The 27032-nt window shown below is 36.6% G+C and overlaps 1 protein-coding gene and 1 long non-coding RNA gene across 8 annotated transcripts in view; one reads left to right on the top strand and one right to left on the bottom strand.

The window, feature by feature from the left end:
* LOC129059697 (uncharacterized) overlaps positions 1 to 26011 on the top strand; it is a 127461-nt gene extending 101450 nt beyond the window's left edge. For 2 of the 3 annotated variants that reach the window (XR_010140099.1, XR_010140098.1), the window contains one exon: positions 16856 to 26011. This is a non-coding gene — a long non-coding RNA (uncharacterized LOC129059697). The remainder of the gene's footprint in view (positions 1 to 16855) is intronic. The other variant, XR_008525723.2, reaches the window with a different exon arrangement.
* Positions 1 to 27032, bottom strand: part of KIAA0825 (KIAA0825 ortholog) — a 472583-nt gene that overhangs the window by 59408 nt on the left and 386143 nt on the right. For 2 of the 5 annotated variants that reach the window (XM_054556443.2, XR_010140096.1), the window contains one exon: positions 23961 to 24084. The exons of the other annotated variants lie outside the window; for them this stretch is intronic. In XM_054556443.2, coding sequence (XP_054412418.2) covers positions 23970 to 24084 — 115 coding nt within the window. In that variant the 3' untranslated portion in view covers positions 23961 to 23969. Of the gene's footprint in view, positions 1 to 23960; positions 24085 to 27032 lie in introns of those variants that run through there. 5 annotated transcript variants of the gene reach the window in all.

A 27032-nucleotide genomic window follows, 5' to 3' on the forward strand; every position in this document is an offset into this window, starting at 1 on the left:
AATGGCTGCAATAGTGACTTCCAAATTGGTATTGCAGTCTCCTATTCCACCCACCTAATACTACCTCTTTTAGCTACAATCAGCTCTCTACAAAGCAATCTGATGACGTTATTTTACTATCTAAAACCTTTCAATGATTCTCCATATATTTATCCTCAGGTTAAATACAAATTCCTTGAACAGCCCGCATAAGGCCTTTATGATGGGACCCAGACTCATCTTTTATCTACTTAGCCCTTCGACTTTGACTTCCCACCATAGACAACATTGTTTATGTCTGTGAAAGTCACATTCTTAGTCACCTTGAGTGATACAGGTGCTGTTTTCCAGTTTGGAATATTATTTCCATCTTCACCTTCACTTCTCTGCCCCTTCCCTCTAGCCTGGCCTGGCCAACTCCTATTAAGATATTCCCACTGTGAAGTTTGCTGTTGCTCCTAATCTGCATGGAGTGCCCTTCTCTTGTTCCAGGAAGCATCTGTACTTCTCTGATCATGGCATGTAACATGCTGGACTGTAACTGCTTTGTTATCTGTCCATGCACACTACTTTAGACTCCAGGATGATAGGAACTGTGTCTTATTTACCATTTTATTTAAAATTCCAAAATACCTAGCACACATCACATTCACAATGATTTATTTTTATTTTCATTTTTTAGAGATGGAGTCTTGCTAGGTTGGCCAGCTGGTCTCAAACTCCTGGCCTCAAGGAATCCACCTGCATCAGCCTCCCAAAATGCTAGGATTACAGGCATGAACCACTGCACCCGGCCCTGGATAATTTTTTAATTAGTGCATGGGTATATGCATAAATGAGTAAATGAGTAGACAGAAAATGTTTCCTATATTTTTCCCTGCAATTAGTGTGCTGCATGGAAAAGAGGATCTCTATAAAGATCATACCCTTCCTTCCTTTATCAAGTAATTGGACAAATATTTATTTTAAAGGAAATAAAAATAAAACCCTCAAAAAATAACCATAAGGAACCTCTTTTAAATAGACTTATTCATTGAGACAAACCAATGATATAAGAGAAGTTTCTTTTCGTTTTACCCTTGTCTCACTTCAACATCCTCTCCTGATGGTAGCATCACCCTTTCCTTCCCCCAATACCTGAAGTGTTCGGCTGACTTTAGTTGCTCTGAGCCCTCCACTCTAGTGGCCCCAGGGCTTGTACTCTCTGGGAAACTCCTCGGTCCTGGGCCATCTTTATTCTTGCCTCAATCAAACCAAATTTCTTCCTACCCTCCTTGCAAATATAACCCTGTCTGATGTCTTAATGGCTCCTAGTGGCTTAAGGAATTATTTTAGCATTTTAGAAGTTAAAATGCCTCAATTCAATTGAAAGGTAGATAATAATAAGTACTTGAGTAACTGTGACCAGTTACTGAGCTTTAAGACACCCTTCAAATCATATTGTCCAGGCAAACTCTTTTCTCTACGTTCATGTGAGGGCCTAGCCTGAGTTTTGAGAAAAAACAACCAACAAACAAACAACAAAACAAAATAAGAAAAAAAAGACAACACTGAAATATTTTGAATTATACACATGAAATGCAACATTTGGTCAAGATGAGGATAATCTAAATCAAAATATTAAAGTGACATTAACTTGCTTCCTATTTATATTCATTAATGAAATACAGCAACCAAGTTTTTTTTAAAGACAAGAGAAGAAAAGTGAAAGTTTCAGAGGGGTGGCTTTGGAAGTTGCCAGAAAGCGCCAGGTGACAAGTGTTCAGGGGATCAGACAACAAGATGGAATGACGGTGAAGGAAAAGGAAAAGAAGGCTCAAAAATGGCAATCAAGAGAAGATAAAGGCAGAATAGAAAATAAATCTGAATCTATTACTAAAGGAAAGCAGAAGCTAATGAAAGTAGCAAAAATAAAAATGGACCAAGTGTGCATAATGCAGAAATGTCCATCTGGCAGGTACATTGCACATAGGCCAGAGGAGAAACCAACCTGAGAAACACATCAGGGCAAAGAAAAGGTCAATGGGTGCGAATGGAGAAAAGGGATTCAACAGAACAAAGATTTGGCCTTAGGCTTAGTGTGGGAGTTGTGAAGAGTCAAAAATATTTTTTTCAAATTGATAAGTTCAAATGTTGACAAACAATGTAGAAATATGGTTTTGTTTGGAGATAAATATGAGGTGAAGACGGAAAGAAAGATTGAGGAATAGAAGTCTGTTCTCTTTTATTACTGAAAATCTCATTTGTCTAAGTAGTCTACTTGTTTTCTGTATTTCTCTCTTCCCATTTTCCCTTTTTAATCTTAATCTAACTTGGCCTCACTGGGACTTAAACTGGTGAATGGTTCTTTCCTGAAAAACTTTCCTCCCTTGATTCCTCGCACTCTTCTCTCCTGGTTGCCTTCCTACTCTTAGCTCCTCCTCCATCTGTCTCTAGCCCTCTCCTCTTAACACTACAAACCCATCCTTGGCCATCTCATAACCTGCATCTCGTAAACCCCTAAGCATCCCTGAGGACTCTCATGACCCAGACTTCCCTGATAAGCTCTGAATCCATATTTGTTATTCTAGACAATTTCGCCACAATGAACTCCTGGCACTTCAGATTCAGTGTTCAGACTAGTGGTCATTATCTCACTGCCCCACTTCCTCTTCCTGATGACCCCATGCCGGGTTCCTCTACTATGATTTTGGTGTGTCTAGGGAAGATAAGCCAACTCATCCCATAAAAAAGAGGCTCTCCCAACATGCTTTCTTTAGGCTGGTACAACACCCCCAACACATCACCTTAACATTATTGTTAGTTTGGAATTATAGATTAGCTGGTTTATTTGGCCCTAAGTAAGTATTGGTTCTCTCTAATTGGAGGGAGAAGAAAGCAGGGTAAGAATATGGTAAAGCAGTGTTCAAGGAAGATCACTGTGGAAGTAAATGGAAGGGATTTGGCCTGAATCTGAAAATTCCGTCTGGGACTCTTTAGGGGTGAAGGGAGTAGTAGTGGGAATAGAGATGAGAAACGTTTGTACGCTGGGAGAAATATTGGTGGGAGCCTGTTCCATTCAGATGGAATGGAAGGTGGGTTTAATTGCTGCCATTGGACTTTTTTACCTGATTTTTAACAGGAGGAATCCAGGAGGAATAAAGTGATTAGCCTGTGATAAGAGCGGATAAAAGGCAATGATTACCTAGTCCTGGGGGACCCAGGGCTCCCGTTCATACTAAAGGGCTTGGTCTATCCTGAACAGGTTAACATCAACACCACTAGGACTATATTTAGGGAGGAGAGTCATTTTTCTCCATCTTCTCACTTCCCCCACATAGAAAAGATTCACAAGAATTGTCTCTAAGAACTTCTCAATGCAGGCGTATTAGACTAGACAAGCCACAAAGGAACAGGAAATAGCTTCCTAATTTTTTTTCACATTTCTAATTCTCTACCATTGCCCTTTATTTGGTGATAGTTTAGGAGAACTGAAAAGTACAGAAACAGATTAGATGAAAATCCATATTTAATCCTCCAGTTGTCAAATTTCCATGAATCTATGTTAATTAAATAACTTGAATCAGGCCCTCATTCACACATTTACTCCTTAATTATTGTGATTATCTTGACTTTAAAATTCTGCATCAACTGGAAATGAGTCCCATAAAACAAAAAATATTATGACATATCCATGTTGACATAAGAGGAAAATATGAACATTTCAAAGGATTTTTTTCTCTTTTACTATGTATACATGTAGGAATTGAGTATGAAGCAACTATTCAAACATTTCAGAACTCAAATATCTTGATAACCAAAGGAAGCATTTAAAATTTAAATTATTCACGTCCTTTAATTTTGTATCTGGTGTGTGTAGATACCATTTTCAAATGACTTACGTATCATTTAAAAAAACTTTCCTTAAAATAGAAATAAATAGCATAGTGAAAAAACTTAGCAAGAGAATAAAAGGCTTTTACTCTTACAGATAAACATTTTCAGTGGTATCTGATTTCACATCTTTTGCTTCCATTACAGCTGAGTAGAGCCCCATAAATGAGATTACACAGTGATCCACAGTTGCCACAAAACTGAGCAGTGAGTGAAACCCTGGTGTCACACATGCTATTTACCATCATGGGCTGAACTCCTGGTCCACTGAGCAGCATATTTAGTCATACATACCCATACTGTAGGTAGCCCTATATTTTGAAATGACAGTCTTGATTTAAATTTTGCTTTCTGAAAATGTACTTCAAAGATAGAGAATTATTAGACCAGGGCAGAGAAGATAGAAGTATAGTCCAGGAAGAACACTTCTGCTATTCATATATTTAGATATCAGTGTTTTTTTAAAAAGAGACACACAAATAATAATATAGAGATTTAAGGTGTCAGTAGTGAGAACATAAGAACTATTTGGGACTGAGAAGTATATAATACTAAGGGATTGTGTGAATAATACTTAGATTCACTTATAAGGCAATATGTTTTTTATCAAAACAAGAAGGTGGGAATGCTGCAAACGTCTCAGTGTTGGGCATTCTTATAACTCTTGGGTATATTGCCCAATAGTATTACAATCATAAAGCTCATTGAGTCAAGGTAATGAAATTCAGGGAACATTGAATATATGCAATATTTGTTTACAAAATCACCATGTGGTAGAATAACAATAAAACACAAACACATAGGTATTCTAAAAATGAAACACCATTAGTAACTCCAAAGTTGGTAAAGGGTGTGGGCTTACCATGAAAGCCATATATTTCTCAGTTTCACATCAAACAGCAAATATTGGAGCAATAATGACACTCCTTAGAAATTACTTGAATGAATGCTTCTGTAATCCTGAACTTCTTAATAGTTTCCCAAGCTCAAATGCTGTTTCATACCTTTTTCTCATGCTTTTCTTCCCTGTGCCTTGAACACCTTTGCTTCTGTTTTTTACCTAATTCCTTCTTGTCCATCTAGACTGAGTTCTAACCAATTTGTTTTTGGAAAGTCTTGACTGACTTCACAGGCTGGGTTAGGGATGCCTCTCCATCCAAAAGCATTCCAAGCATATTTCCAATAACCGTGATAGTTCAAAGGATTTGCCCCACTGTAAGTGATGTGAGGGCAAATAATGTGTATACCTTTTTATCTTTTATTTCCCTGCTTTGGAACAGTGTTTGTCACTTAGTGGGTATCCAAGGAATGACTGTTGAACTAAACCAAACTGCAGTAGCAAATGTTCCAGAACTGTGAGGAAAAGGGAGATTGCCAACATACCAGAGTTGATTTCATGCTATGATTAAATTGGAGTGCCTTGTCCATGAACTTACTCCATGTGTCCTGTCTCTACCCTCTAATTTATGCTCCTTCCTCCTCGCTGCATATTTCTTCCCAATGTCACCTGCTAACATCCTACTTATCTGCTTCCAGATCTCCATCAAATTTCTTGTTCTCCATGAATGTATTTTCCAACTGGATATTACTCCTCTGCCCTTAACCCACAGATTTTTTTTTTTATTTTTGTTCCTTCCTATGACATTTACCTTATTCAGCTTTGGGGTCTTATTTATATGCTTATCTCCTCTCTATCTTTGTGCCTTTGCACTGGCTATCACTAAGCTTTATGTATATTAAATACTCCATAAATAGCTCATAAAGGTCCCCAAACTTTTTGGCACTAGGGACTGATTTTGTAGAAGACAATTTTTCCACAGATGGGGGCAGGGAGGAGAGACAGTTTTGGAATGATTAAAGTGCATTACATGTATTGGCACTTTATTTCTATTATTATTACATTGTAATATATAGTGTATATACATGTATATATTATTACGTGTAATACATATAGTGACAGATCATCAGATGTTAGATTCTCATAGGGAGTATGCAATCTAGATCTCTCGCATGCACAGTTCACAGCAGAGTTCACGTTCCTATGGTAATCTAATGTTGCCGCTGATCTGAGAGGAGGTGGAGCTCAGCTTCACTCACTTGCCCACCACTCACCTGCTGTGCGGCCTGGTCCCCAAGAGCCCATGGAGCACTACCATCTGTGGCCTGGGGGTTGGAGACCCCTGAGCTGTATGAACAGATTATAAAAATATATCCCATGTTCACAATATTTAAATACAGTTATGTACTGCTTAACAATGAGGATACAATCTAAGAAATGCATTGTTAGGCAAATTCATCATTGAACATCATATAGAGTGGACCTACACAAACCTAGGTGGTAGGGCCTACTACACACCTATATAGTATAGCCTGTTGCTCCTAGGCTACAAACCTGCACAGCAAGTTACTGTATTGGAATACTGTAGGTCATTGTAACACACTGGTACTTGTGTGTCTAAACATATCAATACATAGAAAAGGAGTAAAAATATCATATGAAAGATAATGGTGCACCTTTATAGGGCACTTACCATGAATAGGGCTTGCAGGACTAGAAGTTGCACTGGTGAGCCAGCGAGTGAGTGGTGAATGAATGTAATGGCCTAGGGCGTTACTGTACACTACTGTAGAACTTATAAACACTCCACACTTAGGCTACACTAAATTTATAAAAACTGTTTTTTCTTCAATAATAAATTAACCTTAGCTTACTGTATTTCTTTACCTTTATAAATGTTTCAGTCTTGTAATAACATTTAGCTTAAAACACATTGTATAGCTGTGCAAAAAATTCTTTCTCCATATCCTTATTCTATAAGCTTTTTTCCTATTTTAAAAACATTTTATTTTTTACTTCTGAAATTATTTTTGTTAAAAACTAAGACTGAAACACACACATTATCTGAAGCCAACACAGGGTCAGAATCATCAATATCACTGTCTTCCACTTCTACATCTTATCCCACTGGAAGTTCTTTTGGGGCAGTAACACACATGGGGCTGTTATCTCTCATGACAATTCTGCCTTCTACAGTATCTCCTGAAGGACCTGCCTAAGGCTGTTTTACAGTTAACATTTTTTTTTAATAAGTAGGAGTATACTATAACAATGAAAGTAGAGTGAAGGAAATATATAAACCAGTAACATAGTCATTTGTTAATATTATCAAGCATTATTTACTATACATAATTTTATGTGCTATACTGCACTTTTATATGACTGGCAGCACAGATTTGTTTATACCAGCATCAACACAAACATGAGTAAGGTGTTGCACTACCACTTTATGACAGCTATGATATCACTAGGCAATAGGAATTTTTCAGCTCCATTATAATCTTATGGATTATATAAACAGCATATATAAATGTATATGCTATTAATTGTTTACTGAAACATCGTTATGTGGCAAATGACTGTAGAGACAATTAACTAAACAAATCCTGTAAATCCTGATTCAGATTCCATTCACTAAGAATTTGTGATAAAACACTTGATCTGGTTCTTTTATACATTCCATGTACATGGTGAGCCAATTTAAGAGGATAAAGTGCACTAAAGGTCTTAGACCTATTTTATTATGGGATGGAAAACTATTAATATTAACCTATTTTAACCATCACAGCAGACCTGGAAACATATATGCATTAGGATGACCTAGAGTTTAGACTCCTCAGTAACCACTGATTCATTTTTGTGATGTTTTACATGTCCCTTCAAATTCGATTGTTTCTCTAATTTTGTAATAGAAACATTCAAGCCAGGTTGTAAGAATTCTTATCATTCATTTTCTCTCTTCCAAGAGTATTAAGTGTTGCATTTCAGTTTCATCAAAAGAGGATGCTAGTCCTCCACAGACTACGAGGTGTGACCCTAAGAGTCCCTCTTTGTGGTCTCAGGGGTAGAGCCTGCCAGGATTTCAGAAGGAGCTGGAGGTTAGAGTAACCAGGAGCAGGAAGTGGCCAACTTTCATCCTCCTCTAGGAGTTGCCACTTCACAAGTCATTCCTGTTCAATGCACAAAACTTTATAGACTCGAAGTAAATGATGTGTATTTCTACAGTGTCCTTACAGATGGCTACAAGTTCCACCAAATCATGCCTGTGAAGATTACTTCTGTAAAATCAGACATGGCCAATATATGCATCTGGACCCTCCTTCAGCTGTCCAAGGTCAAGAGGTCCTCAGCCAAGATAATTACAAGATATGATCTCCTGAGTCTGAGTCCTCACAGGAACCTGCCCCAAGAGGCAAGAATGAGGCGATGTTTTGTGAGGAGGTTCCTGAGAATCAAGGAGTAAGACCCAGAGGAAGGGGCAGTCTCTGCTCATTCTCCAGCCACGAGTCCACTCTGTCACAAACGGGCCTGAACTGATTTCTTTTGCTGCCTGAGCTTTCAAGATTTCAAGATCATGGAAAACCTAAGTAGTCCCTGGGAATGAGGCATCTATGTCCTTATTCTTTGATAAGTTCCTCCTATTATTGGAGGAACAAAGACAGAGGTCTCTGTCTTTATCTGCCTCCCCCAAAAACCTTGTCTTTTCTTTGGTGAAATCTGCTTTCTCTCTCAGTAAGAATCTGTGTAACGTTTAGGAAGTTAAGATGTTTGTGGCTTGTTAGATACTGCATCAAGGCCCATTTTTTTCTCACCCACGCCTTTGCCCCTCTAGTTCCAGGCAAAACAGTGAAGTGCATAATTTTCCTCTATGATCTTACTTCTTCACTGTCATTTAGTAGTCTCCCTCCCTTTATCTCTCAGGGCACCCCTTAGCTACACGGGTCTACTTGTAATAAAATATTTCAGAGTTGAAAGGAACCTTAAAAATCACCGATTATAACCACTAAACAACTTCTCCTGAAATCCTAGTCCAACTTGCCCATACTGAAAGCTAACTGTTTTATCTATCAGATAAAAGAATCCATGCCAATAGCCTGTAAGAGAAGATTAAAGGAGATTCTTGGGCCTTTCTCTCCTCTCCCAGGCAACCAACATATATTTTAATTGCGATTCACTGGAGATAATGTTTCATTCAATATTTCAGGTAAGGAGAGAAGAAAAGAAGAGGAGAGAGGATAGTGTAATGAAAGGATCAAGGAGTGCTGTTATTTTTTGAGCAAGTGAGACCATTTGTTTCTTCTACACATAAGCTTTAACTCCATCTATTATTTTGAACAATCAAGAGAAACAGCTTTCTTGATGGTGGCAGAAGAGTGATATAGAAAAAGCTTTCTTGATGGTGGCAAAAGAGTGATGTAGAAAAAGAGCAAGGATTTAAGAAGCAAGAATGTTGTTTTCAAAATTGAAACCTAACCTAGAAAATCACATTTGTGACCAATGATCAGAATGTCACTATATATTTCTTTGCAAAGATACTCTCTTGCATAATTAGCTCTTAATAATCATAAAAGCAGGCATCTTTGAATTTATTTCTACATATGATGGTATATGAAAATAAGTTATGCTTTATTCAACCATATGCCAGATACTCCTCATTTCTAAATTGCAAATGGTTTTTTTTTGGTAAAAATCATATATATTAAAGCTACATTTTTATTGTATATATTTAAGATATACAATACGATGCTCTGATATACATTGTGAAGTGATTACTACAGTTAAGCAAATTAACATATCCATCAACTCGCACAGTTACCCTTTTGTGTGTGTGGCAAGAGCATCTAAATTCTACTTTCTTAGCAAAAAATCCCAAATACAATACAATATTAACTGTAGTCCTCATGCTGTACTTAGATCTAGACTTGTTCATCCTACATAACTTTTTATCCTTTGACCTACATCTCCACATTGCCTCCCCAACTACCTCTTCCAAAAAATTACATTTTTGTCCAAACGATGCTTTACCTTTTTGTTGTTGCTGTTGCTTTTAACTTACAAAAGTTAATTTCACATTTCATTTTTACCATGTTACAATCCTGTGAGATGGATGGTACTACTAATAAAGAAACAGCTAAAGAGGCACAATGAGACTTATCCAAGTTCCATAGTTAGTCAGGGACTAACTAGTTATCTGTGGTGCCATATCTGAGCACATGTCTCCTGGGTCCCATATCTGGGCTCCCTTTAGCCCAAAAGTATACTTCACGTAGACTATATACCTTTTTGTGGACTCTCATTTCAGTCCTGATGATGGTCTTTACAGAACAGAAACTAATTGCAAAGGAATATGTTACCTGTTCTCATCAGTGTGCCACATATTCTTCCCCTACAGGAAACAGAAGCCACAAGTGCAACTGTGATGTTAATCACTTGACAAACATTTTCCAAGTGACATGAATATGTTGAACTCCACTTACATACAGTGTTTTAAGTATTCCTATGATGTACAAATATGCTAAATCTATCGAAGGCTGTTCTGGTGATCCAGAAAGTGTTATAAAAGGAACAAGGGAAATGATATTTTCTCTTTTAGGAAGCATTAAAGATGTCTTCTTTAATAATTATTACAATAAAGATTCTCTAACTAACAACATATGCTAGGTAATAATTTTTGTCTTGTAGAAATATGAATGTTTTCTAATGGAAGACATTTAAAATGCCTTAGTTGAAGATTAATTCAAAGAAAAGCCCTCTTTGGGATTCATTGCAACATCTATAAGGTGGCATTATTTTTCCAATATTCTTTTACTCTAGCCTCTGCATTTGAAAGAGCGTATGTCCAACCTATAATTATTTTCTGTTAATTAGAGTAATTCATGGTTAATTATTCAAAATGATTTCTCTTCAAAATCAACTCCATTTCTTTTTCTTTTCTTTTCTTTCTTTCTTTTTTTTTTTTTTTTTTTTTTTTGAGACAGAGTCTCACTCTGTCACCCAGGCTAGAGTGCAGTGGCACAATCTCGGCTCACTATAACCTCCACCTCTGGGGTTGAAGTGATTCTGCTGCTTCAGCCTCCTGAGTAGCTGGGATTACAGCCACCCACCACCATGCCCGGCTAATTTTTGTATTTTTAATAAAGACTGGTTTCGCCATGTCGGCCAGGCTGGTCTCGAACTCCTGACCTCAGGTGATCAGCCCACCTCGTCCTCCCAGAGTGCTAGGATTACAGGTATGAGCCACTGTGCCTGGCCCATCAACTCCATTTCTTGCCATGACATTAAAAAAAGATACAAATAAAATATTATCAGAATGAAAATTTCTATCAGAGGAGAATATACTTTTTACTTTCTTTAAGTAGCACTAAAATCCTTCTTCACTAGGAAAGGTCCTATGAATTCCTACTTCAATTCATTTGGACTAGAGAAGGGCAAACTGAATCATGAGGTGATGACTATAAATGTTTTTGATAATTAAGGATTAGTTGTATTGAGTATATAGAAGTAAGTAATTTTACTATTAATATATTCTTAAAGAAGAGTTATAAAGCAGTAAGACCTAACAATGGCTAAGGGCTAACAGTAAACACAGTAGCTTGGGACCCTGGATGTCTGAAGATGTACTCTGAGTAGACAGTGTCTCTTTGTGGGCTCTCATTTGAGTTCTGCTGATGACTAAATCTCCCTTTTTGTCCTAATCTTGATCCCTCTTTTCAAAAAGCAGCTTCTTTCTTCTTTTATCTGCCTAGGAAAGTCCTGAGCCTTCATCTGTCTCTAAATTAAGAACATGTTTGCCTGCATCCTGCCACTTTCCCCATTCTGACCTCACTTACCTCTCCACTTTGTTCTATTCTGATTGTCATAAGGCACCCAACTGTCCCTCCTAAGAGGATGAGGTGCTCCTCTGCCTAAATTTGTCTTAGGTAATAGCCTCAATATGCATCTGCTCTGCATGGCCAAATTTTCTACATACATTTATTGAGTACCTTCAATGTGCAAAACCTAAAGTTATATAATCTCCTAAAATGAAGTAAGTTGAAATGCCAACTGTGTGTGACACAAGGAGTTCCATTAGATTAAAATGAACAGAGGAGAATAAAGTTATCGATGCATAAATTTAAGAGTAAAAAAAGAATTATTAAATTAGAAATGACATCTACTTCTAGATTGAGAAGACAAAGGAGAAGATTATAACTCTTGGAAATACTGAAATTATTGCTAAAATAAACTGCTTCTGGTTTGACCAGGACTATACAAGTCTTGTTCTTCATATTTAATGAAAACTTTTCAACTTAGTTTATTTGCTTTTCCCCCCTGTTATGGACTAAATGTTTGTGTCACTGCAAAATTCATATGCTGAAGTCCTAACGCCAACGTAATGGTTAGGAGGTGGGGCCTTTTGGAATTAATTATTCATAAAGTTGGAGCCCTCATGAAGGGGATTAGTGCCCTAATAAGAAGAAACATGAGTTTGCTGTCTCTGCTCTGCTTTCTACCATATAATGATACAAAGAGATGTCAGCCATCTGCAATCCAGGAAGTTGGCTCTTAGCAGGCACTTGATCTGCTGACATCTTGATCTTGGACTTCCCAGCCTCCTGAGCTGTGAGAAATAGCTGTTTATTGTTTAAGCCACCCAACTATGGTAATTTGTTATAGCTGCCTGAACTAACTAAGACATTCTCCCAGTGGGAATACAGCTCAACTTTTCTAACAAAAATTGGTTTTAAAATCCCTTCCTTACACCTTATACAAAAATTAGCTCAAGATGGATTAAAGACTTAAATGTAAGACCTAAAACCATGAAAACCCTAGAAGAAATCCTAGGCAATACCATTCAGGACATAGGCATGGGCAAAGACTTCATGACTAAAACACCAAAAGCAATGGCAACAAAAGCCAAAACTGACAAATGGGATCTATTAAACTAAACAGCTTCTGCACAGCGAAAGAAACTATCATCAGAGTGAACAGGCAACCTGCAGAATGGGAGAAAAGTTTTGCAATCTACCCATCTGACAAAGGGCTAATATCCAGAATCTACAAAGAACTTAAACAAATTTATAAGAACAAAACAAACAGCCCCATCAAAAAGCGGGTAAAGGATATGAACAGATACTTCTCAAAAGAAGACATTTATGCAGCCAACAGACATATGAAAAAATGCTCATCATCACTGGTCATCAGAGAAATGCAAATCAAAACCACAATGAGATACCATCTCATTCCAGTTAGAATGGCTATCACTAAAAAGTCAGGAAACAACAGGTGCTGGAGAGGATGTGGAGGAATAGGAACACTTTTACACTGTTGGTGGGAGTGTAAATTAGTTCAACCATTGTGGAAGACAGTTTGGTGATTCCTCAAGGATCTAGAACTAGAAATACCATTTGATCCAGCAATCCCATAAACTGAGTATATACCCATAGGATTATAAATCATGCTACTATAAAGACGTATGCACAAATATGTTTATTGTGGCACTATTCACAATATCAAAGACTTGGAACCAACCCAAATGTCCATCAATGATAGACTGGATTAAGAAAATATGGCACATATACACCATGGAATACTATGCAGCCATAAAAAAGGATGAGTTCGTGTCCTTTGCAGGGACATGGATGAAACTGGAAACCATCATTCTCTGCAAACTGTCACAAGGACAGAAAACCAAACACTGCATGTTCTCACTCATAGGTGAGAGTTGAACAATGAGAACACATGGACACAGGGCAGGGAACATCACACACCGGGGCCTGTCTCGGGGGTTGAGGGCTGGGAGAGGGATAACATTAGGAGAAATGCCTAATGTAAGTGATGGGTGCAGCAAACCTACACGGCACATGTATACCTATGTAACAAACCTGCATGTTGTGCACATGCTAGAACTTAATGTATAATAATAAAAAAAATTTTTTTAAAGTTTTTCAACATTTAGATTTTCACAGTAACTGTGACAGAAACTAGAAGAAAAAAAGATCTAGTTGAATGTGTCTTCATCCATCCATGAAATAAACCTTTATTCTTTTCTGATTTGAGGAATATGTAAATTCTACTGGCTATTTTTGAGACTTTGACATCAGGATTTCATTTCAATGCTATCATCTCTTGCTTTTTTGGTAACTTAGAGTACTTTGAATTAAGTTTTATCAGAATAATACATACACATAGCTTTAAAAGCCTAAATAATACATAATGAAAAATATGTCATTTTCTCACCCTTCCCCACACCTCAAAGGCAACAAGTATGCAGAAAGGTCTGTTTCTTCTGATATTTACCTCCATTTTTCTAAATAGTCTTCTAATATTTCTATCTCTTGACTCATCAATTTTAGATATTGATTATTTGACATAGTGTAGCCACTTATAACTATGAGGGGAAGACATCTCAGTATTACCAAGGACTCAGGCTTCCTCCTACCTCCTGTTCCTCCATTCTTAGTGTATGAGTCTTAGCTCCATGGTCATGATTAGCTGCTTTTCCAGAAGCTGTGCTCAGCAGGTTCTACCCACATCTCATTGGCCAGAACTAAGTCACATGACCACACTAGACACAATGGAATTTGGAAAAATCAGCACTTCAGGTTTCCAGTCCCTACCCCAAAGAACTCAAAGGAAAAGATGGTTGTGAATGGCTTTTAGGTATCAGTCCACTGTCTGCCACAGTAACCAGCCATGAGTTTTTCAAATGCTCTCAGTAGACCCGTTAAAAGTCTATCATATTTTCTGAGTGTTTCAGTACATCAACAAATATATCAGAATGCTTTTCAATATGTTCTGTGTCATGGCACACATTGAAAATAATATTTTTATGGTTTTTTGTGAGAAATGGGAGGAGGGTATTAAAGGCTTGAGGCCACTGGCCTGGGACTCTGACCATTCCAGGCCCTACCCAGACACTCCAAGGATGAGAGAACCAGGTTCCCCACTTTTGTAACCCATTCACAGCTCTGGTCTTTTGGGACTTGGAGATTTCCTGTAACCTTTAATCCAGACTGTCTAGACCTACAGCACAGTCATCATGCTGGGACTTTTCTTTGCTTCCCTCCTGTGTTAGATTTCCTGCTTTCTGGATCTTACTCTTTCTTCATTTGCTCCATTATTTTGCCAATGCAATATTCTAGTACTTTCTTTTAAAACATGTTCATAAGAGGTAAATATTTTGAATCCTTGTATGTGTGAAAATGTCTCTATCATGCTCTCTGAATTTTGAAAGCAAGTCTTTCGGTTTTCAATGTTGCTTTTGAGGTGAGCAATGGTATTCTGATTCCCAGTGCTCTCTATTTAGCCTGCTTCTTCTTCTCTTGTGGATTTTAAGATCTTCTCTTTATCCCCAGAGAGTTATAAATGTTCATGATGATGTACATTGGTATGGGTCTCTTTTCATGTATTGTACAAAGAACTTGGTGAATCCCTTTAATATGGAACTGGTCCATATTGAATTTTTTTTTTTTTTTCTGGTATTAGATCTTTGGTAATCTTCTTTCTGACACTTTTTTCTGTTCTCTTTTTTTTTGAAGGAGGGACTCCTATTATTTGGGCATTAGGAAGACATCTTGAATTGTTATAGTTTCCTATATTTTCTACATTTTTTCTTTTTGCCTTATTTTCTAGCAGAATTTCTCAACATTATCTTTCAAACTGCTATAGAATATTTTAATTTCTTGATTTCTTATAGGTCATTTTTTATTAGTGCCTTGTTCTTGTTATAAGAATCCAATAGCTATTCTTAATTTTCAGAGAATATTTATTATAGATTTTCTTCAGTTTTCTTCTGCCATCTAATGCAGGTGTACCTTTAGATCAGATCGTTAGGTCTCTAGATCATTAGTGATAATGTATCTCTAATTCTTATGGGTTCTTTTTTTTCATTTCTCTCTTTTGATTTCTCTTATTCATGTTAGAGATTTGCCTCAAGCATTTAGGCTATCTAGGTAATTCTAGGCTATCATATTTAAATCCAAATCCCTAAAGAACACTTTGGAAGATATGTGTTCGTGGGTAAGCATGAAGGAGGTGGGGCTGTCAATTGAGGGGTTTCACCGGAGCTGGAATTTTTGTTTGAGGACTTCCAAATTTTAGGATTTGAGGCTCTTGTCTCTAGGGATGTTTAGTTTCTCCAGAAAAGAATCTCCCACTTGGAAGGTAAATTACTGGCAGGTAACCATTCTAAGGACAAGGGGGCAGATATTCATTTCTTCTCATGTTTTCAGTTCCATTAATCAGTCTCAACCTAGAGTGTTCCTAATTGAATTAGTTTTAGAAAGAAATCTTCTATATCCTATGGAGGAGGAAATTGTGGACTCAGAAACTTCCAACTTTCTACTATTCTGCCTTCCAAGATAACCAGTGCTTCTGAATCTGGAGTCTTTCTGGAATTCTATTGGGTGAATCCCCCTACTTTGTAAGATTCTCTTTTGCATATACTTAGGTTATAACCTCCACTCTTGCACTTGTTTTATGTTTTTCAAATTCCTGATATCTCTCAACATTGTTGTCTTCTCTCCCATTCATTTTGTCTTTATGGGTTTATACTTTCAAAAAATACCATTTCTGTTATTTTTGTGAGGTCTCAGAAGATTCTTCCATGTCTAACAGTCTGCCGTATTTAACAAACAGTTCTCAATGAACTTTAAAGATTATTTAAATAAAGGCAAAGGTATGTATGGGCTCCTTAGTTTCTTTTAAAGCCCTGTAAACCTACTGAGCTCAGTGAAACATTTAGGAAGCATGGACAAGGCTAGGCACTGTGCCACTCATACATATCAAATCTTCCTCACCTCCTTCCCAATATTTTCACTGTTACATGCAACATAAAATATTACTGTTTTACTCTTTCTGGGATTAGTTTAGATTAGTTTCAATTGTTGTAGCCTCCAAATAGCTAGTGATGGCATGAAGCCACAGGTGTTCAGAAGATAGGGATAATGAGATAGAAGATGGGCCAATGAAAAACCTTGACAGTTTCCTTCTGAAAATAAAGCTAGGAAAGAACACATATATTCACTGCATAGAAAGTTTTCCCATGAAAAATTCTCAAATTTTTCCATTCAGGATGTTGCAGTAACTGATGCTATGAGGAAAGACTGCGTAATTTTTATTTGTTTAAAAGGGGGAACTGTAAAAAGGTCATAACATTAATCAGTGTTGTATGTGTCTCAACAGGGCATCAAGGTACATCTTGGTGTTAAATGAAGTTGTTCCATATGGGCTCATTTCTCAGGTAAATATCAGAATAAGTTTATGTGGGCAGTAAACTGATATGTACTCAAACACCTGTCACCATTAATACATAATACCCTTTTTGTGTTTGAAGAAGATATTCGATATCTTCCATATTTGGGAGATAGTCTGAAATACTGCACCCTGTTTATTAGGAGGGTAGTTTCTTTCAAACGTGAATCAAACAGTTAAAAAACACATTTATATTACTTTGCTTTCTGTAGTTCACTAAGTACATAAACAAGTAAGTTCACTAGGTACATAAGAAAGCCTGAAGGTAATAATGGAAAATTTCTTTATCTAGCTATCTGGAAAATTGCTTTCTTATGTAACTATGAAAATTGTTGCTGATCTTTGGTTTGTATTTTTGGTTTAAATATTGAAAATATTAAGATTCTAATCATTACGTATCTGGATGGATGTTCAAAGAGCTAATTAATGTTTATCATGACATTATTTAGACAAAATATTAGAGACTGAGTAAATGTGCAGTTATAGATAATTCAAATAATATATTTTGGGACATCCATTCCATGAAATAATTTGTGGACATTTAACATTATAATGTAGAACATCAGCTTTCTGATGGGATGTGTTAACACTTATTTATCTGGTTAGAGATATAACTAACATGCTGGGAACTGTGTATAACTGGAAGCCTATACTACAACCCGTACCTGTACTACAACCCGATTGTCCAAATCTGAGCACACCCTTTGAATTTTTTATATGTTGCTTTGGGGAAGAAAATAGAGAACTCTTATGAAAATAATGTTTAATGATATGGCAAGTAATACAGAATAACTAAAGACAGAAGAAAATGAGTTGGATTGCCAACTCATGGCAGCTACACAGAATTGTAGGCATTCATTTAAGAAGGTACATTAGGTATCAGACAAATGGTCAAAGAAGCTTACCACTAGTACAAATATTAAAGAGCATAAATTGTTTGAAAGCAGAGAATTGTCTAACTTGCAGAGCAGTTATTTTTCCGTATATACCTTTGTGAGGATATATTTTCTGAAGTGTTATTTCAGTTGTTGGCCTTGGAATTTGTTTCCCTTTTCTTCCTTTGTTACTTTAAAGGAATTAAGGTCAGCTGATGTATTTTTACTCTCCACATTTGAATTTGAGGCAGAACAATTCCCATGGAGGATTCTTGTGGAACTTCATTTTAGTTATGTTTTAATAAAGTCTTATTTGTGTTGACTTCTGGGGCAGCATGGCATTCCCTAACTGATAAACTACTTGGGTTTACTTTTTTATGGAGGGATTTTAATTTAATATGATAGATTCAACTGTTGTTTTTCAGGTTTTATATGCATGCCTGGAAGCCTTTTAATAACTTGCAATAACAAACAAAATGAATGTGACTTTTAGGGTAGACACTTTTGTAATTGATATTTTTATCAACTCAGGATGTTTATTTGTTTTGCCAAAAAATGAAGTGCATTTTTTTCATCCTTGGGGAATAAAAAGTAATGGAATTGTAATTTACTAAAAAGTTGCAAGAAAGATTCCATAGTTGCAATGAAAAAATTCATACAGATATATTTCTTGCTCTCTAGGCATAAGATTCTTGCATAACTCACAAAAAATACAAGATTTTTTCCCTTATCTTAATAAATTCATTTGCCTTCCTAAGATAAAATAGGGATCAAGGTGTAATAGAATATTTAAAAAAATATTAACAGGGAGTAATTAAAGTTTGCATGGACTAAAATACTGCACAGGAAATTATATTATTTTAATTTTAAAAATTATACATTTTTTAGTACTGAAGAATGGGATTTTGGACACAGAAGTGATTTTGATAAGTGACAGAATTCTGCCGAAGGCCAGAGGCAAAAAGAGGCAAAACAAGGAACATAAAAATAGAGAATCTACAAATTAGCATGTTATAATTACTCTCTTGCATAGCATTTGAGGACATCTTTGAAAAGATCCAATGTCTTCAGCAACTGTATCTAACCAGCATGTACTATAACTCAAATTGACATGATTCCTAAAGAGAAGCATCAGGACAACTCTTCTATAGTGATGAGGCATTACTGAACAATGTTTTTATTTGACAAACAGTAATAGAAATTTGGGATTAAAATGGCCTTTTCAAAGGAGTAGGTCATTCCTATGAAAATAATAGGTACTTAAGTTTATCTCTCATTTCTTGTTTGTGTTTGTGCATTAGTCAACTGACACTTCAAGGATCCTTAATTTTTATGAAGATGGCAGCATGCTGGTAACATTTTTGAAATACCTATTTTTTTAAAAGCCTGTATCTTACCTTTCCCCAAGACTGAATATAAGTTGTCACGATAGTTACAAGGCTGATGAAATACTGAATGAGTTGTGGGAAGAGTGGTTGCAGCAGGGGTTGCATGGTGAAGAGGAGGCGAAGGAATATGAGGATTTCAACAAGTTGCTGCAGTGAATAGTGCTTTGTTTCAGCCCCCCAGAAACAAAAGTGATAGCTGGTATTTATTCAGTTCTGCTGATAACTTGGAGACATAAAATTCCTGAGTTTCAGTTTATTTGTAACTTATGGCTCAGTGATTTTATTTCTCCAAGTTCTCTCTATATATACATATAGGCTTACCTATTTTATTGTGCTTTGCTTTATTGTCCTCCACAGATATTGCATTTTTGTTTTTTTCTAATGACTTGAAGGTTTGTGGCAACCTTGCATCAAGCAATTTTATTGACACCATTTTTCCAACAGCATGTGCTCACTTCATGTCTCTGTACCACATGTTGGTAATTGACGATATTCAAAACTTTTTCATTATTATCATAATATATATTAAAGTGATCTATGATCAGTGGTCTTTGGTGTTTGTATTGGGCCATTCTTCCATTGCTATAAAAAAATTCCCGTGACTGGATAATTTATAAAGAAAAGTGGTTTAATTGGCTCATGGTGCTGCAGGCTTTACAGGAAGCATGATGCTGGCATCTGCTTGGCTTCTGGTGAAGCCTCATGGAGCTGTCAATCATAGCAGAAGTGAAGGGGGAACAGGCACATCACATGAAAAAGGCAGGAGTGAGGTGAGGGAGAGATGCCATACACTTAAATGACCAGATCTTGTGTGAACTCAGAATGAGAGCTCACGTATCACCAATGGGATGGCCCAAGGAATTCATGAGGGATCCACCCCCATGATCCAAACACCTCCCACCAGCCTCACCTCCAACATTGGGGATTACAATTCAACATGAGATCTGGGTTGGGAAAAGTATCCAAACTATATCAATGTCACTATTGTAATTGTTTTGCAGGAGCATCAACTGCGCCCATAGAAGATGGTGAACTTATTTGGTAAATGTTATGTGTTTTCTGACTGCTCCACCAATCAACTGTTCCCCTGTCTCTCTCTCTCTCCTTGGGCCTCCCTCTTTCCTCAGGCAAAAAAAAAATTGAAATAGGCCCATTAATAACCTTACAGTTGTGCCTAAGTGTACAAGTAAAGGAAGAGCTGCACATCTCTCACTTTAAATCAAAAGCTAGAAATGATTAAGCTTAGTGAGGGAGCATATCAAAAGCCAAGACAGGCCAAAAGCCAGGCCTCTTGCACCAGGCAGGCAGCCAGGTTGTGAATGCAAATGAAACATTTTTAAAGGAAATTAAAAGTGCTACTCCAATGAACACATGAATGATAAGAAAGTGAAACAACCTTATTGCTGATATGGAAAAGGTTTAACAGTCAGGTAGAAGATCAAACCACCACCAACATTCCCTTAAACCAAATCTTAATCCAGAGTAAGACCCTAACTGTCTTCGATTCGGTGAAGGCTGGGAGAGGTGAGGAAGTGTCAAAAGAAAAGTTTGAAGGTAGCAGAACTTGGTTCATGAGGTTTAAGGAAAGAAGCTGTTTCTATAGCATAAAAGTGCAAGGTGAAGCAGGAAGTGCTGATGGAGAAGCTGCAGTGAGTTATTCAAAGGATCAAGCTAAGATCATTGAAGAAGGTGGCTACATTAAACAACAAATTTTCAAAGTAGATGAAACAGCCTTCTATTGGAAGAAGACACCATTTAGGACATCCATAGTTAGAGAGGTGAGGTCAATGTCTTTGCTCCAAAGCTTCAAAGGACAGGTTGGTTCTTTTTTTAGGGCTCATGCAGCTGGTGAGTTTAAGTTGAAGCCTATGTTCATTTACCATTCCAAAAATCCTAGGGCCCTTAAGAATTATGCTAAATCTCCTGTGCTTGTGCTCTATAAATGGAATAATAAAGCTTGAATCATGGGATATCTGTTTATTGCATGGTTTACTGAATATTTTAAATCCACTGTTGAGACCTACTGCTCAGAAAAAAAGATTATTTTCAAACTGTTACTGCTCCTTGAAACAATGCACCTGGTCATCCAAGAGCTCTAAAGGAGATGTACAAGGAGATTCATGTTGTTTTTATGCCTGCTAACACAACATCCATTCTGTAGCCCATGGAACAAGGAGTAGTTTCAACTTTTAAGTCTCATTATTTAAGAAATACATTTTGTAAGACTATAGCTGCCAAAGATAGTGATTCCTCTGATGAACCTGGGAAAAGTCACTTGAAATCCACCTGGAAAGGATTCATCAATCTAGATGCCAATAAGAACATTTGTGACTTGTGGAAGGAGGTCAAAATATCAACAATGAACAGGAGTTTGGAAGAAGTTGATTCCAACTCTTTGAGATGTTTAGGACTTCAGTGGAGGAAGTAACTGCAGAAGTGATGGAAACAGCAAGAGAACTCGAATTAAAAGCAGAGCCTGAAGGTGTGAGTGAATTGCTGCAATCTCATGATAAAGCTTGAAAAGATGAGAAGTTGATTCTTATGAATGAGCACAGAAAGTGGTTTCTTGATGTGGAATGTACTCTTGGTGAAGGTGCTTTAAACACTTAAAAATACAACAAAGAATTTATAATATTTCATAAATTTAGTTGAGAAGGCAGTGGCAGGGTTTGAGAGGATTAAGTTCAATTTTGAAAGAAGTTCTACTGTGGGTAAAATGCTGTCAAACAGCATCGCATTCTACAGAGAAGTCTTTTATAAAAGGAAGTCATTTGATATGGCAAACTTCATTGTTCTCTTATTTAAGAAATTGCCACAGTCACCCCAACCTTCAGCAACCACCACTCTGACTAGTTAGCAGCTGTCAACTTCGAGACAAGACTCTACACTAGCAAAATGATTATGTCTTGCTGAAGGCCCAGATGCTCCTTAGTATTTTAAAGCAATGAATTATTTTTAAATTAAGTATGTACATTGTTTTTTAGACATAATGCTATTGCACACTTAATAGACTACAGTATAGTGTAAATGTAACTGTTATGTGCACTGGAAAAACTTTGTGTGACTCAACTTATTGAAATATTCACTTCATTGTGGTGCTCCGGGACCAAACTGACAATATCTCTGAAGTATACCTAAATAGGCTATATATATATGTGTGTGTGTGTGTGTGTGTGTGTGTGTCTGTGTGTGTAAGTTCTCTATATGTATAGGTGATGCGGATCTCACAGATAATTGTGAGGATAAAATTATATAATATATGCAAAAGCCATACCAAGTTAAACTATGCAAAAGTATTCAAGGCTTACAATCCATAGGTATACTTTCATAAACTGAGCTACACTGAAAAATCTTGCAGGATTTTTGTGTTCCTCATGTGATGGACACACTAAAGAGAAAATGTTGTGTCATAAAAATGGAGTAAGATGAAAAGAAACACTGCTTAATGTAGATGTCACCTACATCATCTGAGACTCTTGGGATGTCATACATTGCAAAGCAGGAAAAGGGGGAACAACTACAAAGGCTGCAATGAGGGTGCAAGCTCAGTGTGTTTGAGGAAAAGAAAGCAAGCCAGCAAGGTAAAAGTGAAAGATGAAGTTGAGGGAGCCCTCCCGTCATACGCCAAGATATTCTTACCACTTTCCTCTAAACACCCCTGGCATTTTCTCTCTTACTCACTTGGTTTCTAAGTATATAATCTTGTATTATCCCACTTTAGTTGGTAGTATGCATTTTTTACCACAGGCTCTTTGACGGACTCCATATCTTGGACTCTATATCTTAAGGCTCCTTATGCTCTTCACAGCACTCAGTGAAATGCTTTGCCCGTAATAGGTACACAACAAGTAGTATTATAATTGCTGATGAAGCCCAATTATATAAACTGTTCTTCCTAGCAAAACAGAATAAGCTTGAGACCTGCAAAAGTGAATGTCCTAAGTAGGAGGTGGCCCTGTAGATTAGCTCAGTCTAACAGTGGTGAGTAGTTTGAAAATAGAGCTTTTGAGTCTTCTGCATTCACTGGGCTTCATTTAATATCAATATCTAACAGAGCTCATTATGTGGCTGAAACTCATGAAAAGTTTGCTGAAATTCATCAAATGGCACACTTAAGATTTGTACATTTCATGACATGCAGATTTCTCCTCAGAAGAAAAAAAACTGTAAATTAATTTTGCACTCTAGTTAATGGTAAGCACACCGAAGGATTTCTGGAAAAATATAACGATGGCTGTAACTGACTTTGAAATGAATCAAAAAATTATATGGACTGATGGATGGGTGGCAAGATGGACAGGTATATGAAAAGGCAAGTGTAGCAAAATAGTAGCTCAAGATGATGGGTGTTCAGGTATTCACTGTAAAGTTATTTCAACTTTTCTATAGGTTTGAATTTTTTATAATATGGGGAAAAGTCTGTTGAAAGTGATAACTGAAAATTTATATTAACAAAATGATTCAGTTTATAGCCAATGTGCCCTCAGTTTTATACATCTGAGATTTCAGAAAATCTTCTGATTCTTATATAAATCCAAGATATAGTCTGTTAATTTATGACTTTGAAAAGTGCCCAAGGAAGTATTGTAATCAATTCAACTTATTGCCTTCATAAGTTAAGAGTTTTGGTTATGTTCATTTATGTTTTTCTAATCATGGCTATGTCCCTGATAAAACTTTCTAATCTATACTGAAAAATTGTAGTCATTCGTGATGGTTAATGATAATTGTTTTTTAACAATCCATATTACTTATTGAATAGTATATTCTTACCTTAGCATTTCACCATGAGCGAAGCCAAAAAGTACAATCAACAGAATATATCAACAGTCCCTCCCTGTCTGTCTCTCTCTGCCTGCATTCCCATGTTTGTCTTCCCCGATTTCTTTCTTTTTTCCTGAGGCAGAGAAATTACATAGCTTAGTAAGCATGACATTTAAATGGGAGGGAATATGATCAACATTAGGGCAAGTTTAAAATTCTATAACTAGATTTATCTTCTTTTAGAATGAAATATCTAAGAAACTGCGGCACATTTGTGCCACTATATAACATAAAGAAAGTTGAACAATTTCTCTCAATTTGCAGAACTTTTGGTTTCTACCTTTGTCATCTAAGTTCTGAACAGTTTATTTTAATGTATTCCTTTTGTGTATGTAAAAGTTGTTCTTTAGTTTTTCCGTTAAAACAACAGAATGCACTCTCACATTAACACTTTTATAACCTAGGAAAAATGAATGGAATGCCTATCTGAAGTATACTTCTAACTTTCATTTTGTATTACTGACAATTTGTATCTTTGAAGGAGACTTGGAGTGACAGCACTATAGTAACCCCACTTCATCTGGGCCAATCTATAGAAAATGTTTGAAATCAGTGGAATTTCTAAGTTTTCAAAAGGTCTACACAGGTGTCAATAAATATGAGAAATGGTCTCAGAGTTCTGTGTAAATGAATAGGTTGTATGTATTTTAAGGCAGTCTTACAGGAACACATTGAGAGATCTGGCATTCTGAAAATCAAACATATGTCATATCAACATTCCTAGTACAAAGTATTTTGTTCATGTTTCTGCACTCTAAATAGCCCTGTGTAAAGGCACATCATTGAACCAAAGCATATGGAGGCAGCTATTCAGTTATGCTGAGCTATGCTGCAATATCATTTTGCTACTGCCTTACTCACCTATTTCTACACATTTGCCAATGGAAATTTCTGCTCTAGAAATTATACCGTGGCAAAGAGAAAAGTAAATACATGAGGTTTGATTCCATTTCTCAAGGCATATCAATATGAAACAGTGCTGTTGTCTGTTTCCTGCAACTGCTGAATCAAGAAAACATATGCACCTATGCCTTAAGGAAGGAGTAAGTCTTTAAACTGCCCTTTTTATTTACAATTACTTAATTACTTTATTTTGCCAAAAATAAAGGTCATTAAAATCATCTTGAAGCTTGACTTAAATTTCAGAAGTAGCCTGCAAATAGTTGTACAGTCTTTAACTATGTTCCATTTAACACATTTAATAGATGTAAAAGCTCACAAGTGATGATATAAAGGATAATTTACGCTTGCAATGCATTTTGTCCAATTAATAGATTGCCTGTGTGTTGCATATTTTGCATGACAAAAGAGCAGAATATTAAACTGCCATTCATAATGAAAATGCACTTTGCAAATTAAAAGTGCCGAAACAGAAATTTTTCACCCTGTTTAGGAAACAAACAGTCCTTTACCAATTAAACTGCATTGTAATAATTCTATGATTTATTGCAAGTTGTTTAACTTTCAAAACTCGGCTAACCCATATTAAGGTCACAATCCATCATGTCTTGCTTGGAAAGCCAGCAAATAATGGCTGTTGTATTAGCTGCTTTTGATGATAGTATGAAAGAAGTATTAGCACTTGTCAACAAAACTGCTTACAACATAACATTAGCATGCATGGGCTGCTGTACCTATTTATTATTCTGGCAGCTTCACACATATTGTTACAAGCTTATAAAACATTTTGTCGGGTGGAAACCGAATGTACACTGTTTGGTTTTCTGATAGACTGGCAGCATAAATGTCTGGGCTGACTTAGTTTAGTTTAAGTGTAAATAGAGACACAAATTCTTCAACCTGTTCTCTTATTGATACTGAAAAGTGCTGAATTATTCAGCATCCAACTCTTCTGTTTGTGTCTATCACAGTTATCAATTACCCATCAGTCTTCTTGTCAAAACAGAATGGATTAATCTGGCTGAAAATAAGACAAATAAATGGATACTATAACAGGGGTGTGGGGTTGCCAGACTGTCAAAGGGAAATCCAGGCAGTGACATTTGCCGTCAAAAATGGGATCTCTGGCTTAAGTGAGCAAATGATTCCCTTCGCGAGCCAAGAATGCACTTAGCTCACCGTAAGTAAATTAATCTGCCTTCTTCAACTGCTAATGCATTAGCACTGAGGTAATAGTTCCATTGCCGAAATTCCTTTATGTTTCAATAATTTTGGTCATTGCTATTGTTTCTCACAGGAAAGGCAGATACATTCAGATACTTTATCTCGGTAAATAAAAGGTTGCCTGGTAAATAAATGAATCCATTTAACAACGAAGTTATTGCTGATAGTTTTGTGCCACTTCATAGCTCTCAGCTGATGTGACACCAAGTAACTCTTTGCACAGATGGCTGGTGGAATCCATCCAGCATCTGCAAAGTCCATCCCTGTTTTCTTTCCCAAACATTTTATTTGGAAATCTTGTTTGGCAGACTTCCTGAGACTCTGCCTGGCTGTTCAAAGTACATATTTCCAATCTATCTCATTTGGCCCTTCTATAAAAAAAGAACCAGCAAAGTGCCTTCTGATTTGGCACAAAAATTTCAGCCACAGACTGAAGCAAATTTTAGGTTCCTGGCCAAAAATTTACAAGAGTTTTATCTTAGATGCTTCCATACTGGACTGTTTTACATAGTCATCATTAACATCTGAAGCCTTCACATCACGACAGGATCAAAGCCTCCCAATCTGTATCATCTGATAGCTTCACTTTGCCAAAAGTTCCCTCTTGTTCTTATTTTCCCAGACATTTCGTGTCCTAACAATTGCAGACACTGTACTTACTCTGGGGTGGTGAGTAATTTAAGGGCAGCTACCTGCTGGAAAATGGTTCCATTCACTTGATGATGAATGAACAGATTACTTTAGAATGAATCATCATCTTTTTTCTTTTTCCAGTAGATTGTGTAAAGTATTTTAAGCATTTAAAAATAAAAAAAACCCTTCCTACATTTGGGGAGTTTCAAAGAGGTCATACTCAAAATTGAATTCTAGGTACAACTTCTGCTATCCTCTTAAAAG

This window comes from Pongo abelii, chromosome 4 (genome assembly GCF_028885655.2).
Source record: "Pongo abelii isolate AG06213 chromosome 4, NHGRI_mPonAbe1-v2.0_pri, whole genome shotgun sequence".
Lineage (NCBI taxonomy): Eukaryota > Metazoa > Chordata > Mammalia > Primates > Hominidae > Pongo > Pongo abelii.